Source organism: Dreissena polymorpha, chromosome 5 (assembly GCF_020536995.1).
Source record: "Dreissena polymorpha isolate Duluth1 chromosome 5, UMN_Dpol_1.0, whole genome shotgun sequence".
NCBI lineage: Eukaryota > Metazoa > Mollusca > Bivalvia > Myida > Dreissenidae > Dreissena > Dreissena polymorpha.
The window spans coordinates 14,588,558-14,606,887 of NC_068359.1; the positions used below are offsets into that span (position 1 = coordinate 14,588,558).

Sequence of the window (18,330 nt, forward strand, 5' to 3'; positions counted from 1 at the left end):
ACATTTTCTATACAAGTGTCAATAATTTATTATTTGCAAAACTGTATTGTTTTGCTTATTAAAACAAGTGAAATCAATTGGGCAGTGGTGCTGTAGTTAGCACTAGGTCGACTAGGGGCCAGTAGTGTGGGCCCCAAAAGGGTCATTGACTATGAACCTCCATGGTGTTAGTCAGGCACTGATGACCCCTAACTTAGGGACGATTGAGCTGATGAGCCTTGCCTATGTACACTCCATGGTAAGAAAGAATTAGAAGGAAACTACATGTATCAATACAACAGAAAAATACTTTCATTTTTTTATTTCTATTGAAAATAGTTTTCAGTTTACAACATACAAGTACATGTATACAGTCTGTTTTGTTCTAAAACAATATTTGCATGGAATGTTAAAATTCAATCACATGCAATATTTGGATGGAATTTTAAAATGCAATCACAGTGCGCGACACCTGTCAGGAAAAAATCTGACAAATCATATGTGTTAATAATACTCTCAATATTATATATGCATAATTATGCTAGTTTGATAATGAGCCTTATAAATAAGTTTTATTCAGGATAAAAGTATAAATAATATCGGTAAATAAATAACACACATATTTGTAAACAGCAGCTGCTCCGTGGAACAAGAGTCTGGTATATTGAATACTGTTTAATAATTATAATTTGTTGGGAATTAATTTAATTTGATTTCATAGATTGCCCAATCAATGAATTAAACACAAACACATCAGAAATTTGCCTATGAAAAATTCCTCATTTTTTTTCCAAAATAAGATATTTGTGAATTAATAGGTGCAGAAAAAGTCATTTTTTGAAAAACCATGAAAATTCAAGCAGAAAAATATAAATGATTTAAAAGTACACGTACATGGCCTTGAATCAAATAATTTACACATTATTTAAGTTATGACTGATTTCTTTAGTTCAAATTCAATCCAAATGAATGTAAAAGCTGTTCCTAAACTAAAGAACATGTGAAAAATACCATCGCAGTTAAAAGAAAAAATGATTATTATCAATTTTAACAAAATGGGTGCAGTGTGTCTTGCATAGAGAATACAATGTTAGTGTTAAATACAGAAAAGTCTTTACAGCAAGACTTCAAAACCTATATATCTAGACCTGGGGTAGGGGGGGGGGGGGGGTCAAGTTTTTGTGCTGGGAAATACACTTACACTAACCAAGCCTTTATTTCAAATGAAGCATCTGCACATACATTTTACTTGGAATTTCAGAGTGAAGAATATTTATTTACTAAAATTGTCTATCAAACTCCAATAAAATAAAAAAACATGACACATGGTATGTTAAGAAAAGTTCAAATGACTACAAATTAAAAACATCATTACTAGATATACAAATAAAGCTGCTATAAATAAATATTTTAGTAACATTTTAATTATTTAAATCTATATTGTCATGAGTGTTTTGTCACAACTTTCAACATACATAAACAATGCTATATTTATAATTTATGCATTGAATTAAGACATTATCATTCATAAAAATAGGACGGACAATTATGTATCACAAGCAAAAATAAATAAAATTTAACAAATATGTATACTACTTTACAAATGCTAAAACAGTCTATTTTGACTAAAATCACAGATATGGTAAGTTACATGTCACAAATATAAAATAAAATAAATAAATGCATAGTAACACATAAAGAGCCTAACAAACGGAAGCTCTTCTTAAAAACGCTCCAGCAGTAAATGTCTAAATTTTGCACCAGCCGACTTCATGGCAATAGTATATACTTACTTCAAAATAATGGAAAGCATATACATATGTTTCTTTTAACCCTTAAAGCGCTGGAGCTGAATTTTAAAGGCCTTTGCAAACAGTTTGGATCCAGATGAGACGCCACAGAACGTGGCGTCTCATCTGGATCCAAACTGTTTGCTATTCTGATAGTATTCTTTGAAAAAAAATGAAGAAAATGCTTATTTTACAAATTCTGCAGACGACATTTTAGCAGACGACAAATTTCCCAGCATGCAAAGGGTTAAAAGAAGTTTCTTCTTGGTGAAAAGCATCTTCCCTGATAAGTCAATGCGGACTGCACAGGCTAATCTGGGACCTTACTTTATGCACATGCATGAAAACCCATTTTTCCAGAGCTAAGCTCACATATATTAATGAATGCAATTATTGTAAAATTCTTTGAAGTAAAGAATGCAAGCCAACCTATTATCCTTACAATACCAATACGAAACTCGAAAACCATACAACGAAGGATACTCTTACGAATAGCATTCATCTAAAATATTAATTATTAGGTCAACATTTTTAAACCAAGACCAACTAAACAAGGACAAAATTTAATGTTCAAGAAAGTTAACACACCTTGAAAATCTACCAACACTAACAAAATAATAATCAATAAATATGAAGGAACTTAATCTAGTAAAATATATTACTAATGTGTAACCTTTGAAAATATATTCAATAAGCTTTAATAAAACAATATTTAAAATAATTTAAGAAATAAACACCTTGTAAAATTCAAGCCATTTTGTACTCGAAAGCCTGCTTCCTCCTTAAATGTACAGGAATTTTACACTTGTCGCACTGTAAGGTACCAGAAATTTTCTCTCGCCTTCGTGTACAAAAAAATTAATTCCCTAAATACTTCTTTAAGTGTCTCTACGTAACTACACACAATCATCATCATTATAGTCTGGGTCAGATTCACTTCCACCCTCATCCTTCTCCCTGAACAGGTCAATAGACTCTCCCATTGACCCTAGCAACGACCCCGTCACATAAGAGTTGCCTAGGTACAACCTCCGGTGCCCGTTTTCAAAGGCCAGGGCAGTTTCCAGCTCTGGAGAGCGGGCCCGGTAATTCCCTATAGTATCTACAAGATTATCCGGGTCCCAGCTTGAGGTTAGACTGTTGCCGAGGCCACTACTGGTTGCTATGGTAACGCTATGATGGGTGTCGCTAGGAGACATCGGTCTTTTACTCTGAAAAATTAAACAAACCTGTGTACACATTGTACCAGTAATGAACAATTCAATGTTTTAATTATTTTTCCAATATAAAACAAAAAATTGTTATAAGCCATAAAAAGTTTCACTTACTTTACTTCCTAGGCTCTCACAATCAGACACAAATATTTGTTACAATTGTTTACTTATAGAAAGTTGTAAAAGAGATTTGAGTTGCTATAGTATTTCCTTTTTTATACAACAACACTTATCATTCAAGTTAAAATTTTACCACATAGTTGCAAGATGATTTAAGCCTTTGTAAATCGATGTTTAGGAAAGAAAATAACACATGACTTTACAAGATGAGAAGATTTATACAGGCATACATCTGATAATTTACTTCTGCTTTACAGTGCAAACAATTACAATAGCAACATATTATACTTTACTGGCAACCTTTCAGTGAAATTAACATGATAAAATATAGTTACTTTCTTATATTTAATTTCAGATGCAATTAATTCAGAAAGATACACGGATTGAGCAGTTAAATAGAAAGATATATGGGCTTGGATAGGAAAGAACAATACATGTAAGACGATTTGAGGAGGGAAATATTAATGGAACTGTTATTAATTTTGAGGTGAGCATTACATTATATTTGACTGACAAGAAAAAAAGATAAGCTTTCTCCTCCTGCAATTGAATGCTACTGACAGGTGATAATTTCTTAAATATTTTAGATTTGTAATGGATGTAAGTTATTGCGTTACATTTGCGTCGGTTTGCAAAGTCTTTTTTTTTATATAATCAATTACCTTCCTTCTGTTTAAAACCACAGACACTGGTTTAAGATACACAATATTGTAATATTTTAAGGTTTCCTGAAAAAACAGATATGGTTAAGTTTGTATAGGCAGCAGTAAGTATGTTGGGACGCGGAAAACTACAACGGGCGAGGCATGGTCAGGGGTGATAACCCCAAAAAAGGGTTAGGGTAAGGGTTAGGGTTAGGGGTCGGGTTAGGGTTGGGTTTAGGCTAACCCAAACCCTAACCCGACCCCTAACACTAACCCAAACCCTAACCCTCTAACCCCCCCTTGCGCAATACCATACCATGCCTCGCCCGTTGTAGTTTTCCGCCTCCCAAGTATGTTGGATCAATTTAAGGAAGGAAAACAAACAATAAAAATATCAACAATAAATTAGGTCATTTATTGGTGACATTTTAAGCAATGCTTATTGCCTACCAGTAAATGGGATAAAAGGACAATTTCATAAAATGCTTAACTTAGTTGCAAATTAATATTTAGTCAAACAAAACTGTTTCAAAGTACAGTCAATCTTGTGGATGCGACCACTTGTATTAAGCGATCTTTTTCTTATGCGACCATTTTGAAATCCCACGGAGCTTTTTCGCTATATAATGATATTGTATTAAGCGTCATTTGTCTTACGCGACTAGCGACCGCTGATTTTTGTGTATTTTGATGTCCGAATCTTGAATTAAGCGACCACTAGGAGGTATAAGTGGTTAATCTATTGATCTTTCAGGGACAAATCCGTGTTAATTGTTTATCTAAGCCGATAAGATGTACTGTTACACCTCTGCTTTGTTTTCATTATGATTATGCTTTGTCCCGTTGACCGGTTTTGTTGTAGACTGCGAATCAATTTATTGAGTTGAATAATAGAGGAACGTATTATGCACAGTCTACAGCTTAAATAGTTTACTATGTGGAACGTAAGAGACAACGCCGATTTTTCTCGAGTATAGATAACAGGTGCAGAAACAATGCACTGTACGCGACAAACATTTCCTGAGAAGTGCAGAAAATAAACTATTAATCGGCAACATCAGTCGAAATCCGTACATTACCAATTTGTAATTATGCTAATTAGTAGATATTTGTTAGCCAATCACATTGTTATTTATATATATATATATATACTTAATAAATTTTCCAATCAGGTCTGTTTGTTTGTTTTCAATTGACGTGTTTTAATTTTTTCAGCTCATTATGTATCATAATTGAGTCAGATTTCCTTAAGCGTACATGCAGAAATTAAAATGTCAAAACGAAAAGTGTTAACGAGAAAATTCGGGTTTTGGAATTGTCAAAGAGTAAAAGTGCACGTAAAATCGCAGATGAGTTTGGAGTCGGTAAAACTCAAATTCAGAACATTCTTAAGCGTTAAGCTGAGGTGCTTGAAGACGTGGAAAATAATGTGTCAGGTGAAAAAAAACGCGAAAATATTTCTTGTCTATGTTGTTTTTGCAAATAAATATGTACACACAATTCATTTATAATAAATGATCATTTATAATAAATGAAAAAAATAAAACACATTGTAAGTAAAATATTGTTTATGTATTGTGTTTATATTCATTTTATTATAAAAGTTAAAATCATTGTTGACAAAAGAGATTATCCTTCATATAGATTAAAATTGAGGGTAAGCATTCTTCCAGAATGGCCTTTTTTATTTAAAGACCATTTTATTAAGAGACCACTTTTGATTACTCCCTTGAATGGTCTCTTAATACAAGATTGACTGTATAATATAATGAGCCCCATGTACATTTTAGAAGGTAATCAACTTTCAATATTTATAGTTAATTCGGCAGTAACAATTGTCCTCCCCAAACAGTATTGAACACAAATATATATATGTAGAAATAATTTTTAGGGTGTAAGAAAGGATTTTCTGTTTGTTCAAATAGATTTCTCTGAAAATTCTATTTTTCGTGATTTGTTTGGCAACAATTTCTAACAAAAATTCAAAAAATGTTATTGTTGTTTTTAAACGAAACATGTCTGCTGAAGTTTTCTGATCGTTAGTTTCCGAAAAACAATATGTCGCGGTTTTCGAAAAAACATGCCTTATGATTTTGGTGTTACTGACATTACTGGTTGATAAATGTATGATTTTGATTGCAATTTGATAAATTTATGATTTCAAGGCTGAATTGTTAAATATAAAAGCTAATCTGTCTTTTGGCATATGTCTGTCAATACATCTGTACAATCAGTAATTTCCTTCACCACTCGTAAAATTGAAGCAGAAACATGTTTTAATCAAAATTCTTATGTTTGCCACAAAAATTCTACCTCTTTCTTGTTGAATACCAATACATTAATGATTTAAAAGAAATATTTCATTGATTTCAGCCAGGAACACAGTCCACAACTGCAAAAAAAACATTCCACACTTTTTGGCTTACGATTTTTATTTTCTAAAGAGCTTCCATGCAGCATGGAATTGAATGTTCTGAAAGATTAATGTCTCCATTTTCTTGGTTGGATGATTTCGGACTGTTTAATCCAATCAAAGAGAACTTAAAACATTATTTAGAACCATGTGAAGCAAGATAATAAAGTGCGACTTTTTGTTGAATAACGTTTTGTGATGTCACAAGTTGCCTCCCTTATTGGTTCATGCTAGTATAGACAGCCCTTTTGCAGGAGAGACAACCAACTACTGGATAAATTGTTTGTTTCTGTAAAGTTGTCCCCCATGCGCTTTTACAATGATACAATTTTGTTTACAATTCTTATGACCTCTGATAATTTTCCTTTCAAAATTTCAATAATTTCGACGTTATAATGACTACAGCCTTTGCATCGCATAATTTTTGTTTACACCACGATGGAAAGATCCCAGCAAGGTTAACTATATGGATACATGTATATGAAATACGGGATAAAATGAGTACACATTTCTGGGATCAGAAGGAATGGTTAAAGGTCATACCAATTATGTAGGTTTGTATTTGACCTCATAAATCTTGAAGCCTTCAACCTTGAATTCAATACAGAGAGCACGCATGCTTTAGACCTGGGTCTCCTAGAGAGAGGCTCATAAATGAGTCGTGTTTTGAGGAAACTGGGCATAATGCATGTGCGTCAAGTGTCGTCCCAGATTAGCCTGTGCAATCCGCACAGGCTAATCAGGGACGACACTTTCCGCTTTTATGACATTTTTCTCTTCTAAGCTAAAATCCAATTTTGACGGAAAGTGTTGTCCCTGATTAGACTGTGCGGACTGCACAGGCTAATCTGGGACGACAATTTACGCACATGCATTATGCCCAGTTTTCTCAGAACCCGACTCAATTGTTTATGTTTCCCACCACATCAACTACTATACAATTTAACACAGTTTTTGCAAACATGTTGCCATACATTCCGTTAAAATTCCCTTCCCCCTCCTTGTTTTAAATAAAATAATAAACTCATTGAATTTAATAATGCCTGCAGTTTGCTAAAAACCCTTGAAAATAATCAGGACACCTGTGCTGATTGTAAAAAAAAATTAAATTAATGTTTCACAACAAATACTGGTTGCTGTACTATTTTTAGGGGTGTTTCAAACATTTATACAAATATGTAATAATATTGACAGCTCCTTGCATATAATCAAACACACTTGATAAAGTTTCAATTCTACTTATCTAATCTACAAACATCTACTGTTGACATGTACAAAAACATTGAGCAAAATCTTAATCATGTTAATTGTTTCCAACAAAAGTCTCTCTAAACTATACTATACAATAAACATAATAAATATATAATACAATTCTACCATGGAGTGCCAAAGGAGCTTTTTTAACATGTCATGGCTGTTAACCTGTGATGTTGTTTTTTTTAAACATGGTTGTCTTTTTAATATTGTATGCCTTTAAAAAAATGTGATTGCTTTTGAAACATGTCATGGCTTTTTAAAAAATGTCATGACTTTATAAACATTCTTCTGCTTTTTAAAACATGTCATGGCTCTTCTAACATGTAAATCTTTTTTAAACATACTATTGCTCATTTAACATGCCATTCCTTTTTAAAGATGTCATGGCTTATTTTTTTACATGTCATGGCTTTTTTAGCGAAAATCCAGTTTATATGGACTGCAAAGACTATTCTTTGACATCACTTCACGGCACATGCATAAAGCCCAGTTTTCCAAGAAGTAGACTCATTGCGATCCTGCAGGTTAATGTATGCGCCCTTTTTGCTATGCTTATTATAATCTAAATGAGACTATTGCCAAGCAATATATGTCCCCATTATCAGAAATATTTTTATTTTTTTAAAAATTTGTTGCCATAGCACCCATAATTTTTGACGTAGGAACAAAATGAAATGACGTGCATAATGTCCATATTGCCCTCTATCATTGTTTCAAGTTTACTGAAAAAATATTAAGAACTTTTAAACTTATCGCAGGATCCAGAAAAGTGTGACAGACTCACAGAATGACAGAGTGACGGACACACAAAGCGCAAACCATAAGTCCCCTCCGGTGAAACCTGTAGGGGCCAATAAATGAGCCGGTCTCAGGGAAAACCGAGCTTTATGCACATGTACACAGTATTCTCACAGACAAGCTTGTTTAGTCTGCACAACCTAAACAGGTAGGACTCTTTGCTGTAATGGAATGTTCCAATAAAGGAAGTCACTTCTATATGTAAATCCAAGTCTAGGCAGAATGTGCCATCTCTGATGCAGGCTGATCTGTGGCACTCCTTGGCACTTCTAACAAACAACTAAAGACTAAAAAAGTATTTACATGTCTACAAGCACTAGGTTATGACAACTGACAAGGGCACCATGAAACTTTTGTATCTTGTATTTACAGTGTATTAAGCTAGTCAATTGTTTTTCAATAGTATGCTTCAGTCATGCGGTCTGTATTACAAGGTATCATAAAAATGGCAGAGCCTCTAGATGCAAAATATTGTTAGCCAATAGACTGATTCATACACTTGAACCAATTCAGCCGATTTCTGGGAAACCTGGGCTTAATGCGTGTGCATAGTGTCGTCCCAGATTAGCCTGTCAAGTCTGCACAGGCTCATCAGGGACGACAATTTCCACTTTTTGTGATTTTTTAGTTAAACGGAAGTTTCTTTTAAACAAAACTTCAGTCTCTGCGTAAAGTGTCGTCACCGATTAGCCTAAACAAACTACACTGGCTAATCTAGGACAACACATCACCCACAATGTAAAGTGGATGCAACAGTTTTACATGCAACCCTTGTTACATAACCTCTGTTACATATATATATATTGACTGACATAAATTTCTATTTACAAGACAAGTGTTTGGCGCAAAACATTTGGACTGTGCTCTGTGAAAAGAGGGTTTAATGAATGGGTGCAAAGTGTTGTCACAGATTAGCCTGAGCAATCCACACAGGCTAATCAGGGACAACACTGTCCGATTTGATGATATTCTTTGTTTTAAGAAAGTCTCTTCTTCGCAAAAAATCAAATTTAGGCGTTAAGTGTTGTCCCTGATTAGCCTGTGTGGACTGCACAGGCTAATCTGGGACGACATTTTACGCACATGCATTAAACTCCCTTTTCACAGATCACAGCTCATTTGTAACTGCTTTTGGAATTTTAAGCAGAAATAGAAGTTTCACACATGACTCTCAACAGATATGGAAGTGAAAGCTACGCTGTATCTATAGTAGCAACATCAAATCCTGTCTGACGACTTACATTTAATTACAGTTGACTCTGGCCACTGAAAAGGGAGAGTTAAGCTGAAGATAAGACCGGTGCAGAAAAAGATCTAATATCCAAACAGACTTGTCGTTCTTTAAAAACAAAAGAGCAACACAGAATCTAATTGTTCCAACAAAATGAAGAATATTGAAGAGGTTAACAGGGGTCCAGCCTGGAAGCATGAAATAAAGATACTTTGGATACAATATGAGCAGTGCTCTGCAAAAATGGGGCTTAATGCATGTGTCAGTCTGCGCAGGCTAATCTGGGATGATACTTGCTAAATGCATGTGTCAGTCTGCACAGGCTAATATGGGATGACATTCCAGTATTCCAAATAAATATTCCATATTCAAATATTTGAAATATTCCAATACAAGAAGATTTCTTAAGAAAATTCCATAAAAGCGGAAAGTGTCTTCCCTGATTAGCCTGTGCAGTCAGCACTGGCTGGCCTGAGAAGGCCCTTTGTGCACATCCAGTGAGCCTAATTTTCCTAGAGCGCAACTCTTATGTAAGGGACTAAAGTGCAAAGGTCACAAACATGATCATATTATAATAGTTAATTACTTACATTGGAAAGAAAGAATACATTTTTCCTGAAAATTTACTTTCAGATAATCACAGCTTTTGAAATAAAGTCTGATAACATTTCAATTTTTGAATTTTATTATTGACAGTTGACTCAAGCTGGTAAGCTTAAGAAAACCAGCAATCAAGGTCATGATAAATAATGAAAAGGCGTGTTCCAGATTAATTAACACAAAATGTTATAAAATTACATCTCTTGAAATATACTCAGGTAGGATTTCAATAGTCTTGTGATGGTAGTAAATTACTGGATCCAAATCTAAGGGGCAGTAACCGCCATGTGGCTGAGTGCTAGAAACACTGTTAGCAGAAGAGGTTGCACAACACCCAATTACTTTGGGCAGGGAATAAGAGAGTCAACTACACCTAGAAACACAACTTGTGAATATGTTCTTACCATTTAAATAATAACTGACCACTGCAAATGACAGAGTACTTTTTTTAAATTCATATATTTGCATTTGCTTTCATGAATCATGTACGCATTTTAAATGTATTCCTTTACTTAATTTGTTTATGTTAAAAATGCCTTATAGTTATGCTATAAATAATTATTATAATATAATAACTCCTGAAATGACTGTTTTATAAATGAACTTTGCAAGATATAAAATGCAGGAGCGACACTTGTAAATGATACAGAAATTTTCTGGCAGAGAAAAAAAAAAAGCCAGGAGGAACTTAGATCTCATTTTACAATATAAAAACATGGTCACTGACAAGCAAATGATCAGGAAACAACAGTAACTGCTACACAAATAAACCTCAAAATGCATCATGTTCATTCAATGCTACTTTTCTGAGTTACAAAAAATTTGCAAAATCTTCTGGCAGAGAATCTAGCTCTTTTTTTTTTAAGTCCACTTTACACAGAAAGGTAAGAAACTGCTTCTTATCTAGTTACTTGTGTTTGGAACAATTTGCTGCTTCCAAAGATCTGCAATAGCGCTTTTCAAATGAACCCTTTACCACTTAGATATGAATTTTGACACATTTGTAATCCCTTAGAAAGATATATTTACTTTAAGACCTTTCTTACCAGATTCAAGTTTTAAAAGCTTCATTTCCAATTGTTAAGTACTGATGAGCAGCAAACAGCATAAAACCTGAACAGGCTGCAAGTTATTTGCAGGCTGTTCTGGTTTTATGCTGTTTGCACATTTTCACTTTGCTTCTGAGTGGGAAAGGGTGAAAGTCTTTTGTTTTTTCATCATTCCAAAAATAAATTAACCAAACAAAACAATCACCTCTCGTTCCTTTCCCAGCTTATGCTCCTTCAACAACTTATCCAAGCCATGTTTTTGCTGAGTGACCGAGTTGACCCGGTCTAGCAGGCGCGTATTCTCCTCTTCCAAATATTTTGTCTGCATCGTCAATAGCGACACCTTGCGGTTCTTCTCGCGCATATCTTCCTCCATCTCGTTCAACCTGGAAAAAATGGGGACGGCTGAAAGCAAAAGAAAAACACGCGCACATGTAAACACGGTTAGGGGGGCGGGGTAGTTAGCATGCGTAAGACACAAGACAGTGTATGTGACGTTCACTTCTTCTACACATTAACCCATTTATGCCTTGTGGACTCTCCCATCCTTCAAAATTGGATTAAGTTATTTCCAAAATCAGGGATGTCTATTTATTTCTATATTTAGAATATTTCTTACAGAAATTCCTTTAAGCAAACAGCGCAGACCCAGATGAGACGCCGCATTAAACTGCGTTTCATCTGGGCTACGCTGTTTGCCAAGGCCTTTTTCTAGACGCTAGCATAAATAGGTTAATCAAGGGTTAAATGTGAAAATGTTAAATGTGCTCAAAAGTTTTGTTTAAAACGCTCTATACAGGATCCTTGCTTAATGCTTAGATTTACCAGTATGCATTAGTTTATTTGTTCTTATATTTTGCGAAAAGATTTTTGCCAAAAATATACCTAAGTATATAAGTCAACACAACGGCCATGATGGTCCTTAACCGTTCAAATAAGTACAAGGTATATCAAGTGTCAATACAAATAATATTCATTCAATGTCTCTTGAAAAGTAAGCCAGATTCAAAATTGGCCTATTTGTTAAGATTACCATTCTGTTCAAATCGCATCATGATTGTTTTCTAACTAACAGCATAGCAAGGTTTATTAAAGATTTGAACTGAACCTTGTTTTTGAACCCATGTGACCCAGATTCTTACTTGCACAAGATATGGTAAAGATAAACATTCTAGCCATTAGCAAGCTTCATGAAAATTAACCCTTTGCATGCTGGGAAATTTGTCATCTGCTAAAATGTTGTCTGCTGAATTTCTAAAATTAGCATTTTCTTCATTTTTTTTCAAAGAATACTATCAGAATAGCAAACAGTTTGGATCCTGATGAGACACCATGTTCTGTGGCATCTCATCAGGATCCAAACTGTTTGCTAAGGCCTTCAAAATTCGGTTCCAGCACTGAAAGAGTTAAGTCATAAATATGGCTCCAAGAGAGGAAACAAGATGTTTTCCAAGATTTCACCTTGCAAACAAAAGTTGATGAGGTACTCCGCTCAATAGATATAGGGTTATAACATTACCCTTTCTTGAGCACTTTGTTCTCAGTTGCACTAAAAAGATTGAGAACAATAATTTTAATACAAAAGATTTGTTAATTTTACCAATATGGCACGGAATATTTCAAATAAGTGTAATATGTCTTTGTGTAAAGAATTAAGAAGTGAACGTCTTAACACATGGAATATAAACATTTGAAGCCTTCATCATTACTTATCAGCCTGACGCTGTTACAAACAGTGTATCACCCGCCACACATTCTTGTCCTGAAGAGTGGTATTGATGGAAGGAAGCTTGTCAGTATGAACTGAAGGAAGCCCTTTCCTATATCCTTGGTCTCTAGGCAGAGAATAATTCATATGATGAAGTGTATTTATATGAGCCTCATTTTGGGAAAACTGGGCTTAATTATAGTGGATAATGTGTCCTCCCAGATTAGCCTGTGCAGTAATGTGTCCTCCCAGATTAGCCTGTGCAGTAATGTGTCCTCCCAGATTAGCCTGTGCATTAATGTGTCTTCCCAGATTAGCCTGTGCAGTAATGTGTCCTCCTAGATTAGCCTGTGCAGTAATGTGTCTTCCCAGATTAGCCTGTGCAGTAATGTGTCCTCCCAGATTAGCCTGTGCACTAATATGTCCTCCCAGATTAGCCTGTGCATTAATGTGTCCTCCCAGATTAGCCCGTGCACTAATGTGTCCTCCCAGATTAGCCTGTGCACTAATGTGTCCTCCCAGATTAGCCTGTGCACTAATGTGTCCTCCCAGATTAGCCTGTGCATTAATGTGTCCTCCCAGATTAGCCCGTGCACTAATGTGTCCTCCCAGATTAGCCTGTGCACTAATGTGTCCTCCCAGATTAGCCTATGCACTAATGTGTCCTCCCAGATTAGCCTGTGCATTAATGTGTCATCCCAGATTAGCCTGTGCAGATGTTCTCCCAGATTAGCCTGTGCACTAATGTGTCCTCCCAGATTAGCCTGTGCACTAATGTGTCCTCCCAGATTAGCCTGTGCAGTAATGTGTCCTCCCAGATTAGCCTGTGCAGTAATGTGTCCTCCCAGATTAGCCTGTGCAGTAATGTGTCTTCCCAGATTAGCCTGTGCAGTAATGTGTCTTCCCAGATTAGCCTGTGCAGTAATGTGTCTTTCCAGATTAGCCTGTGCACTAATGTGTCTTCCCAGATTAGCCTGTGCACTAATGTGTCCTCCCAGAATAGCCTGTGCACTAATGTGTCCTCCCAGAATAGCCTGTGCACGAATGTGTTCTCCCAGAATAGCCTGTACAATAATGTGTCCTCCCAGAATAGCCTGTGCACTAATGTGTCCTCCCAGATTAGCCTGTGCAGTCCGGCTTGGGAAGCGGACAACGACAACGAGTGAGGCATGGTATTGTAATGTGCATGGGCATGGCGGGGGGGGGGGGGGGGGGGGGATAGAAGGTTAGGGTAACGGTCAGGTTTAGGGGTCGGGTTTAGGTTAGCCTTAACCCATACCTTAACCCTAACCCTACCCCTAACCTAACTATAACCCAGGGTTATCTCCCCTATACCATGCCTCGCTCGTTGTAATTGTCCTCTTCCCGTCCGGCTTAATAGGAATGACAAATCCGTTTAAACAGATTTTTGTTTAGAAGAAACGTCTGGGATGACACTTTATTCACATGCATTAAGCCCAGTTTCTATAGAACGAGGCTCTTTTAAAAGCCAATATTTAACCCATAGATACAATAAATGCAGCTAGTTTTGCTTATTTTGTACTGTATCTTCAGAATACCTTTTTTGCACACATCAATTTGCAATATTTTTATGAAGGATGTGGTGCTTTATAAAAACTTTGTTCACCCTTTTGTGTCTTGCTTATCAAAAATGCAAGCTTATTCTGAAAAGTCTGTTATGATTAAAGAGATTATATTCATTGACTATTTAAAGTTTAATTAAAATTGTACTACAATGAGACATGTTAGCAAATGTTTATATTCCATTTCTAGGTTAAAAGGAACAGGTTTATCCCTTTAAACATTGTTAAACAAGAGGGCCTAAAAGGTCAAAGTCGCTCATCTGAAATTCAAAGGAACTGACCTGTTCTGTGCAGCCCAAGATGTCATTAGAACAAAATGTTCTTACCAACTTTCATGACTAGTGAACACCCTGGCAGCCACGTTTTTCAACAGATCAGAACCATTTTCATACACATCCAAGATATCATTTAAACAAATATACTGAAAAGTTTCATAAGGTTCATAAGCCCATATAAGGAAAAATGCCCCGCCCACTGGTGGCCATGTTTTTCAAGCAACTGGAACCATTTTTGAGCTTGTCCAAGATATCATTATGACAAATCTTCTGACAAAGTTTCATGATGTTCATACAATAAATATGGCTTCTAGAGTGTTAACAGGGTTTTACTATAGCTATATAAGGAAAAAGGCCAGGCCCCATTGGCGGCCATGTTTTTCCACCAACCGGAACCATTTTTGAACTCATCCAAAATATCATTGGGACAAATCGTCACACCAAGTTTCATGATGATTGGACAATAAATGTGGCCTCTAGAGTGTTAATAAACTTTTACTAAAGCAATATATAGCCATATTAGGAAAAATGTCTTGCCCCCTGCATGCATATGGTGGCCATGTTTTCAAAGCAATCGAAACCATTTTCGAACACAAGATATCATTGGGACAAATCTTCTGACTAAGTTTCATGAAGATCCCAAAATAAATGTGGCCTCTCGAGTGTTAACAAGGTTTTACTATAGCCATATAAGGAAAAATGCCCACCCCCTGGCGGCCATGTTTTTCAAGCAACTGGCATCATTTTTGAACTCGTCCAAGATATTATTGGGATGAATCTTTTGACTAAGTTTTATGAAGATTGGACAATAAATGCGGCCTCTAGAGTGTTAACAAGATTGTACTATAGCCATATAAGGAAAAATACCCTGCCCCTTGGCAGCCATGTTTTTCAAGCAAACGTAACCATTTTCGAACTCATCCAAGATATCATTGAAACCAATCTTCTGACCAAATGTCATGAAGATTGGACAATACATGTGGCCTCTAAAGTGTTAACAAGTTTTTTATTATAGCCAAATACAGCCGTATAAGAAAAAATTCCCGGCCTCTTGGAAGCAATGTTTTTCAAGCAAATGTAACCATTTTTGAACTCATCAAAGATATCATTGAGACCAATCTTCTGACCAAATTTCATGAAGATTGGACAATAAATGTGGCCTCTAGAGTGTTAACAAGGTTTTAACAAGGGAGTTAACTACCGGTATTAGAAAGTATGTACAGGTTATCTTTCTTTAACATAAGACTGTTCACATGTTCACTATATTATACATATAGAGAAAACTGCCCTGCCCCCTGGCGGCCATGTTTTTTCACCTATCTGGACCATTTTCGAACTTGTCCGAGATGTCAATGAAACCAATCTTTTGACCAAGTTTCATGATGATTGGGCAAAAATTGTGACCTCTACAGTGTTCATAAGGTTTCTCTATAGCCATATTAGGAATACAGCCCCACCCAATGGTGGCCATGTTTTTCAACCGACCGGAACCATTTTAAAACTCAACCAACATATCATTTAGACAAACATTTTGACAAAGTTACATGCAAATTGGGCATCAAATGTGACTTCTACAGTGTTCACAAGGTTTTTCTTTTTTTTGACCTTATAATGACCTAGTTTTTGATCCCGCATGACCCAGTTTCGAACTCAGTCGAGGTATCAATGGGACAAATGTTCTGACCAAGTTCCATGAAGATCGGACGATAAATGTGGCCTCTGGAGTGTTCACAAGTAAAATGTGGACGACGGACAAAAGGCGATCACAAAAGCTCACCATAAGCACGTTGTGCTCAGGTGAGCTAAAAATTGTAACTAAGAAACGTATACACAAAGCACAAAAGCAAAAGTGATACTTACACTTTATACTTGTATGTACAGGAAATTGAAATGATTTCAATGATATCTTCACAATATAAATGGGGGAGAGGCAAAAGCTAACCAAACATTGTAGCACTATAATTGTGCATTTAAAATAATACTTTTTCTCTGGTATTAACTATGAACGGATCAACATATTAAGGTTTTTCATTAAATGAGAAACAAAGGCATTATGGCAATTGCACTATCACTGCTCTATGATTATTATAATCATTATTTTATTTTAAATCACAACAAGGGCTGTTTGTAAAACATGCATGCCCCCCCCCCCCCCCCCCCCCCGTTATGGGCTGTCAGTTGTAGTGGCAGCCATTGTGTGAATAAGTTTTTTTTTGTCACTGTGACCTTGACCTTTGGCCTAGTGACCTGAAAATCAATAGGGGTCATCTGCCAGATCAATGTACCTATGAAGTTTCATGATCCTAGGCCTAATTATTCTTGAGTTATCATCAGGAAACCATTTTACTGTTTTGAGTCTTTGTGACCTTGACCTTTGACCTAGTGACCTGAAAATTATTAGGGGTCATCTGCCAGTCGTGATCAATGTTCCTATGAAGTTTCATGATCCTAGGCGTAAGCATTCTTGAGTTTACATCCAAAAACCATTTTACTATTTCGAGTCACTGTGACCTTGACCTTTGACCCAGTGACCTGAAAATCAATAGGGGTCATCTGCCAGTCATGATCAATGTACCTATGAAGTTTCATGATCCTAGACCTAAGCATTCTTGAGTTATCATCCGGAAACCATTTTACTATTTTGAGTCACTGTGACCTTGACCTTTGACCTAGTGACCTGAAAATCAATAGGGGTATATGCCAGTCATGATCAATGTACCTTTGAAGTTTCATGATCCTAGGCCTAAGCGTTCTTGAGTTTTCATCCGGAAACCATCTGGTGGACGGACGGACCGACCGACATGTGCAAAACAACATAACCCCTCTTCTTCGAAGGGGGGCATAATTATCTATTAAACTAGAATAGATCTTTCTAGATCATAGTTTTAAAGATTTCATTTCCAACCATCAGAAACTGATGAGCAGCAAACAGCATAAAACCTGAAAAGACTGTGAGTAACTCGAAGGCTGTTCTGGTTTTATGCTGTTTGCACATAGCCATTTTCACTTTGTTTCTGAGTGGGAAAGGGTAATAAAAAACAAAATATTAATTTTAGACATATTATAAAGGTTATAAATGAGTTGTAACTAACAATAAAAACATATTATATTTTGTGAAATCAAGGTTAATACATTAGAATTAGCATCGCAAAGTTAAATACACACACATGAATATATTATATACATGCATACAATTTTGTTATCGTACAAATCCAAAGATCATTAAAAAAATTGCTGACAATTTACCACATTTTTTTTAATGAGATTCATACAGAAATTGTTCAGTATTGAAGGGAAAACATTAATGCAATAAGATATAATAATTTGAATTTTTTCACTGAAGATACCGTAAAAAGTTGTGTATAAGGCGCACTTTTTTACCCCAAAATTTCATTTTAAAAACTTGATGCGCGTTATGCACTACTACAGCCATGCCAAGACATTTTTTCGCTGTCAGTTACCCAGTAGCGGTAATTCGCATCATTCTGTTTTCCGGTGTTTTAACTGTAGCTATGTTAATAATAGTGCTATATTGACGATCTGAATAAGATGAACAAACATTATAAAGTTAACATATATATTTTCTATCTTTTTTCAGGTACGTACAGAGCATTGAAATCAAAAAAATTTGAAGAAGAGAATAAAAAACGAGGAAGCCATTTTTATTTA

At 35.6% G+C, this 18,330-nt stretch overlaps 1 protein-coding gene across 17 annotated transcripts in view; it reads right to left on the reverse strand.

Moving 5' to 3' along the window:
* Positions 1–2,454: 2,454 nt before the first annotated feature.
* The window catches only part of LOC127881390 (trichohyalin-like), a 150,458-nt gene continuing 134,582 nt past the window's right edge, over positions 2,455–18,330 (reverse strand). For 13 of the 17 annotated variants that reach the window (XM_052429183.1, XM_052429177.1, XM_052429182.1 and 10 more), the window contains 2 exons: positions 11,301–11,481; positions 2,455–2,980 (listed from right to left, as the gene is read on the reverse strand). In XM_052429183.1, coding sequence (XP_052285143.1) covers positions 2,666–2,980; positions 11,301–11,481 — 496 coding nt within the window. In that variant the 3' untranslated portion in view covers positions 2,455–2,665. Of the gene's footprint in view, positions 2,981–6,703; positions 6,752–9,456; positions 9,482–10,450; positions 10,472–11,300; positions 11,482–18,330 lie in introns of all 17 variants that reach the window. The other 4 variants (XM_052429190.1, XM_052429189.1, XM_052429188.1 and 1 more) reach the window with 4 other exon arrangements.